The following is a 7,264-nucleotide window of genomic DNA, read 5'->3' as shown; positions in this document are numbered from 1 at the left end:
GGCATGCGGGGCTGGGCATGCGGGGCACGGGCATGCGGGGCTGGGCGGGGACCCGGAGAGGCAGGGGCCACAGCCTGACTCCGCGCTGTCTCAAAAACGTCCTCGGCTTTGCAAAGAGAGAAAGGATAAGAGAGAAAACAGTTTCAATATAAAGCTTCATTATGGGATTTTCACAGAAACTGAAGTCAGCCAGAGGACAGAAAGGTGCCTGGACTGTTGTGGCAATTTTTAACGCGCTCTCGAGTACGTGAAAGTGTCGCGTCTTGAGAAAATGGACCATTTCACTGCACATTCTTTGGCGCTGAGTTACACCGGCGACCGAAGTCCTTCCAGGCAGGCCAGGGTCCAAAGCGCAGGACCCGGGTTGGGCTGGCAGGGGGACTGGCCTGGGGCTGCAGAGGGCGGCCAGGGGCATCTGCGGGTGACCCAAGTGACACAAGTGACCCAAGTGACCCAACGCCAGCCTTCGATGCTGGCCTCTTTGTGAAGGAAGGATGCGGGTAACGAGGCAGAGCCCAGCGGGAGGAGACAAACTGAAGTTCAGGGTCTGAGCGCAGGGGTGGGGACCAGGGCGCCTGGGAGCAAACGCGGTCGCTGAGGGATTTGGGGAGAGCTTTTCCTGGGGAGCCTGGGGCTGGCCCCCCATGCGGACAGGCCTGTTGGGACCTTGGGAGCTAGTGTACTAGAAAGTACAGTAATTGGAACTTCTATGCTAGAAACTACAGTGCCTTGTTTACTGAATACCTGTCATTCATTTTGATGATTTTAGATGGTTGGTGGACTCTGGGACAGATTTCAAACAAGATCTTTCTTGGCACCAGTCAAACCAGTCACTTTGTAAGTTTTATCTGCTCATGTTCTCATCTCTCGATTTTCCCGTCACATATTTGTGGTTAAGAATCGGCTGATCTAGCCCATGGTTGGGGGCGGGGGGCACACCCTCTGGAGAGCAGCCCAGAAGCCCGCAGACTGCCGCCCCGTGACAGGAAAGGACCCACATCCCAGTTCAGTTGTTTAGTGCTGCTTCCTCTTGTTTTCTCTTAACCTCCTTAAAATCTAGACCATTAAATATACCACCTCAATCTAAAGACAAATCGGATATGAAGAATCGCAATGCTGCAAAATCCATGGACTTCAAGGAATTACAAATCGTTTTCCGTCAACTTTTGTGTAACGTAGTTCTGAGTTCTGCTAATGCTAAGAACTATGGCTTAATGACTCATCCTCCCGCATAAGTAATTTTGTTCATTTCGTCTAAAAACTGGCACCTCGGCCTTTGAAAATGTTAGTATTTGTGTTCTCACTGCAACCCACATTCCAGGTCATCGTCTCGATTTTGATTTTTTAAATTTAGTCTTGAATATTTCGTATACACAAAACGTATGAATAAGAATATAATTCGTGTGTCATCTTCCAGCTTTAGCAATAAAGCACTGGCAGCCCCGGGGCAGCGGCTGTGTGCTTCTCTCTAAGCACCTGGCCCTTCCTCAGGGAGCGCCGCTGCCGTGGCTGCGATGTTTCATGTCTTCGTGTATCCCTACGACCTTTAAACCACGTGTGTTATTCTCGACCCAAATGTGGTATCGAGGTGTGTGGTTTAAACTCAGTATAAGTGGTCTCTTACACACATTTATACAACTTCGCGTTTTGTTCGGTGTTGTGTTTGTGAGATTCATACAGGTGGGCATCTGCATCTCCAGGTGTCCATTTTCCCTACTATGTAGTCTTTCATTGAATGGATATACCACAATTTATTCATCCATTGTCATAGTTTAACTTTTTTTCTGATTTTTACTGCAGTTGGAAACAATGTCCTCATGTCTTCATTACCCAGGCATAAAAACATGTGTGGGTTTCATACTCACATACTCACGTCCACCGTGGCTGCACCAAGAGCTACCTTCATTTCCTGAGTTTCGTCCCATTCTTCTCCAATGAGTTTTACAAGTGTCTGTGCCATCACCAATGCTTGAGTCCCCACACTGTGGTCAGCATTGGAGATTTTCAAATTGAAAAAAATTCCAATTTTATGAGCATAACATTGTACTTCATTACAATATTAACTTACATTTACCTGACCACTGATCATCATTTTTTATAAGTTATGACTCATTTGAGCGTACACATCTATAACTTACCTGATCATATATTTTACCCTTTTTTTCAGTTGGGTTTTTTATGTCTTACTTATTGATTATAGACATTTTTTGCCCATTATTCTGGATAAAAACCCTTTATTGGTGACATGCATCAAAGTATCTCTTTCCCATCTGTGACTTTTTTCTATTTTATAGTGCCCTTTGCTGAACCAAAGTTTTGAATTTTGCTGTAACTGAACTCACCCATTTTCCTCCATGTCTAGTTATTTTTGTGGCGCTTTTAATAGATATTTCCTACCTAGAAGTGATAAAGATTTTACCCTTCTTTACTTACATTTTTTCTAAAAAATAATAAAGTTTTGCTTTTTGTGTTTATTTATTTAAGCCACTTGAAATTGATTCTTGCTTATCTTAGTCCAGTTTAAAGAATGGACTCTACTAAGGATTTTAATGAGTTACTCTTAGCCTGTTGGTCACAACTTGTTAGTGGGGAGTCACAACCAGCAAATTAAATAAAATAGAAAATATGAGAATGAATCACATGGAGCTTTAAACAGATCTGTATATTTTGCAAATAATATTATAGCCAATTATGGAGAATAGTGTGAAGCAGGCAGAAAATACATAAGCAAGATACATGCTTTCCAAAATAAGATTATCTCATTTTTTGTCTCTGGCGTTCCATCCGATTTTCCAGTTTGATGATAGTCAATTTGATCATCACCTTAACGTAAGGGTTAATTTTGGATATTTAATGTTGTATTTACCTAATCCAAAGTAATTACAAAATAATGAAGATTTTTAACCTTAGCAAAATTAATGAGAGTTTTGGGTATAATTTCAGTTATGAAAAAACAATATCAAATCTAACATTTTTCAAATCTTTGAAAATCATATCACTTGATTAAAACCAGTTTAAATTGCCTGTAAAAAAATTTTTTGTTTGTTTTTAGAAGAAAAAAGGATAATGAAGTGGAAATATGCAAAGTTTAATTAAGATTAAACTTAATCTTAATTAAGTTTAACTGCCAAATCTGGAATTGCAAATGGTGACAATATTGGGGAAAATATTGGGTCTTGTCAGCAAACTTAGATTTTATTGAGCCATATTCTAAAAACAACGTGTAAATTTTTTGGATAATAATTATTTAAAAGATGGTTTTGCCAAATATATAAAATACCCCAATATAAATAGTAGATTCTATTGTATAAACTGAATGGTAATAATTTAAATAAAATATTGAAACATTCAAAAATGTAAGATCCTTGTGAACACTACAAGCTGAAATCATTAATAATCACCATTCAAATATCTCTTGAAAGAATGAAGATATAAATCACTGGCACTGACTGTATTATATGAGTGATGATGGAAACCTTTCTTAGCATCTTTTTACTTAAATATCATCTGGTAAAGTAGCAAATGGCTCACCCCGATGATAAAATTGTTATCCAGTTGATATGGATATATTGCGTTTTTTAAATGATAAATCACTTGCTGGATTAAGAGCTATATGTCTTAGTGAGGATGACCACACCTCAGAGCTGCTGAGGCGACCGCTCGCCCCGCAGCCTTCCTCCGTGCAGGTGTTGCTCCCAGGAGCCCATGCGCAAACCTGTATGCAGGTGTGGCTGTCAGCTTGGTTCATAATCTCCAAAGTCACGGAACAACTGAGATGGCTTTCTGCAGGTGGATGGAAAAGGTACACTGGACAAACACACTAGAGTGTACCTATGCAGTGGAGTCCACCCCACAGCGACAAGGACAAATGGGACACAACGATGTGGATGAACCTTAAATGCATGTTGCTCAGTGAAATGAGCCAGACCCAAAGTGTCACATATCGTATGATTCATTTGTATGACATTCTGGAAAAGGCAAAACAGAAAGGACGGGAATGGATCGGTGGCTGCCAGCGGTTGGTGGAGAGGGAAGGAGCTGAGCGCAAAGAGGCGACACGGGGCACATCTATGGAGCTGGAACTGCTGTGTGTGGCTCTGTGGGTGGCGCTGCATTTGTCAGCCCGTAGAACTATGCACCACGAATAACAAACTTTGCTGCATGCAAATTAAATATTAATTAATTACTTAATATCTACCAGGATGTCATGGGAGTCCAGGATGGAGTGCAGATCGTGGCAAACGCATCTGTGATACACATAAATGACGTAACTACCGTTCAGTGCATGGGGAGCAAAGGAGTGGTCCTAAGTAAATGTGTACCTGAAAGAATTTGGAAACGGTATTTTGACTGAACACTAACTGTAAAGACAGAAAGAAGTGTGTAGAAGCCTTTACGTTGCAGGTGGTGAATGGGTTTCTCACGGGGCAATGGGGTGGCGATTCTAAAATTTCTTACGTGTATACTAGGTTTGAGCAAAAAAAGCAAGTATTTGGTAGGTAATGGGAGGCAGGTGTCATAGGGTCAGAGAACGACATTAGAAATGAGTGAGGGACACAGGCTAAACCGAGCCCCGTGCGCCGATCCCGTGAGAGAGCCTGTGAGCCCACGGCCCGCGAAGGAGCAGGGAGCAGATAGAAAATGTGTATAGATGTGTGGGTACGCGTGGCCTCGTATGCCCCCACCTATTCCTATCCCTGGCCCCTGAGAGAGCCTAGACGTAGGGACACCCCAGCAGCCGCAAGCACATCTAGCGGCCAGAAGTTGGTTTTTAAACACCATACTCTAATACAAGAAGTTTTGAGATCCTTGGAGAAATGGCTGATACTAGGGCTGGAGCTGGAAAAAAGCAATGTAAACGCGGGGCTCCTTGCGCTGCCCTAAGCCACCAGTGTCTTGTGTGAGTCACTGAACTTCGTGCGGTGGCTGCTTCACTGACACCACGGAGGACAAGCCTCGACGGCCTACAAGCCCCACTCAAGCATGAAAAGCCCGTGTGTCTGAGCAAATGGGCCGTGCGGCTTCGCCAGCTACGGCACGCGAGTCTGACCGCTGAGAGGGTGCAGGGAGGGGGAACCCACGTGGGCGGGTGGCCGGGGAGCGGCTGGATGGTGAGCGGGTCCACGCGGGCGACCGAACGCTCTGCGCTCAACTCGTCTGGGTCCCACTTCGCTTAAGGCCGCGTCTTCAGTCCACGGCCACGCCACCCTGAACACGCCAGATCCCGGCTGATCTCGGAAGCTCAGCAGGGTCGGGCCTGGTTAGTACTTGGATGGGAGACCACCTAGGAAGCCCAGGTGCTGTAGGCATAAAAAATAAGGGATTGTAAGCTGACAAGGTCCTTGCAATCTATGAGGTCAACCAAGGGTTGCCTCACCTAAAATTAATTAATTAATTAGTTAATTAATTAATTAAAATAAAAAACTACATCTTCAGATCATTCCTGTTCAAAATTGCAAACTTTTGGAGGCCAATTTCTATGAGATGTCTCCGAAGACTTGCTTTTATTTTAATAAGAAATACTGTGATAATGTGTGTTTATTAAGCTGATGTCAGAAAGTCAATTACTTGTGTTTTCTCTTTCTCTAAGTGTGAGTCCAAGCTCGAGGAGCAGCTACGTTCCTCTCTACACGTAAGTCATGTTCGTTAATGCTTTAGAATCGACTAGATTTGCCTCTAGGTCGTGGTTGCTTTCAACCCACTCACGTTTGCAATTCGCTTTTTAAGACAACGTGTGCTTTGTGACAGATTTCTAAAGTTTTCCTCGCCCGGCGCCTGTTTAATGTCAGGATATTCATTAAATATTTGATAAAGATTTTAATAAAAGAAAGGAAGGGGGAATGGTATTTTTATGGTTTCCCAAGATGGTTATTTTAGGAAATAAAATACGCTGGATGCTTCTGGCATAGGTGTTGTCACCCAGAAGGACTTTCACCCTCGCTGTGGAAGATGCGCTGTCCCGCCGACGCCCCGGCGCTGGGCTGCAGCCTCTGTCTTGTCTAAGCTGGACTCTGGCCATCTGTGACATGCGCCATCGCGGCGTCTCTGCTTTAGACGGGAGCATCTCCTCTGTCTTAGTCTGTGCAGGATGTCACAACGAAAGACCGCAGGCCGAGCGCCTTATCCACAGCGGACACTGACTGCTCACGTTTCTGGAGTCTGGACACCAGCCTGGACCGCAAGGCCCCTCTTCCCGGCCACGGAGCTCTCGTAATCTCATTCTCGAGGGCTCCGCCCCCACGCCTGAAGCACCTCCCACCTCCTGACACCATCACCTTGGGCATTAGAACTTCCACGCGGGGATGTGGGCGATAAACATTAGGATCGCAGCACCTAGGTACAAAGCAACCGAGTAAGCGGAGGGGCTGGGCCTGTAGTCTCGGCCCCGCCCCCATCATGGCTCCCCCCACCCCCCATGTGGAGCTGACCAGGCTCCCAACCTCGCCTCAGCGGTAGTCCAGGACACTCTCCCATGTGGATCCAGCCTTTTCTCAGGCCCCTAAGGCGCATGGCTGGCCGCCGAGGACCCCACCTCCAGGGAGCCCCAGGAACTCTGGCCAGGGCCAGTCTTCGCCTTGGCCCAGACTGCCTCCCAGTGCGCAAAGCCGAGGGGTCCCAGGGCTGCAGAAGGAGCCCGATCCTCTGCTCAGAAACACAAACCTGAGAGCACGTGAGCCCAGTGACTCCTATTCTGGAAAAGGAAAAATGTTTTTTCTGTCTTTTTTTTCGTAATTGTTCCATTATCATGCTTTAAATTATTTATTTATCTATTTCTTGCATTTTCAGTTTTTGATCTATTTTAGCAAATAAGATTTGTTCTGGAAGGTAGGACACTTTATTATTTCTTCCGTATTTCTTGTAAAGAAACACACATTGTCTTTTCTCTTCCCCCTGACAGTGGTTATGTGCAGTCCACAAACGCCGATGACATTGACAACCCCTTTGGGGACATCACATCTCTGGCCAAGCCTCGGAGCTCTAAAATTCTTTACACAAACACGAGTCGGTGAGTTCAATTTTATTGAATTATTATTCGATAATATGCCCTATGTATATTGCATCGTGTGTCCACCACCCAAAGTTAAATCTCCATCCCTCACCATGTGTTTGACCCCTTGACCCTAAGCTTCCTCCCCACCTCCGCCTTTTCACTCTGGGCACCACTAAACTGTTGTCTGCGTCTATGAGTTCTTGTTCGTCTCGTTCATTGGTTGCTTTCAGTTTTATATCCCATAAATGAGTGAAATCTTTTTTTTTTTTCTTT

At 44.8% G+C, this 7,264-nt stretch overlaps 1 protein-coding gene and 1 pseudogene across 1 annotated transcript in view; both read left to right on the top strand.

Moving 5' to 3' along the window:
* SPATA48 (spermatogenesis associated 48) overlaps positions 1-7,264 on the top strand; it is a 33,428-nt gene that overhangs the window by 14,144 nt on the left and 12,020 nt on the right. The window contains exons 6-8 of the mRNA XM_015589421.1: positions 770-837; positions 5,591-5,632; positions 6,899-7,006. Of these exons, the coding sequence (XP_015444907.1) occupies positions 770-837; positions 5,591-5,632; positions 6,899-7,006 (218 nt within the window). The remainder of the gene's footprint in view (positions 1-769; positions 838-5,590; positions 5,633-6,898; positions 7,007-7,264) is intronic.
* On the top strand, positions 5,191-5,309 carry LOC112479788 (annotated as a pseudogene).

The sequence above is a fragment of the Pteropus alecto genome, unplaced genomic scaffold (assembly GCF_000325575.1).
Source record: "Pteropus alecto unplaced genomic scaffold, ASM32557v1 scaffold21, whole genome shotgun sequence".
NCBI classification, from domain to species: domain Eukaryota; kingdom Metazoa; phylum Chordata; class Mammalia; order Chiroptera; family Pteropodidae; genus Pteropus; species Pteropus alecto.
Note: the sequence above shows the minus strand (reverse complement) of the source record. Positions and strands in the feature narration are given on the sequence as shown.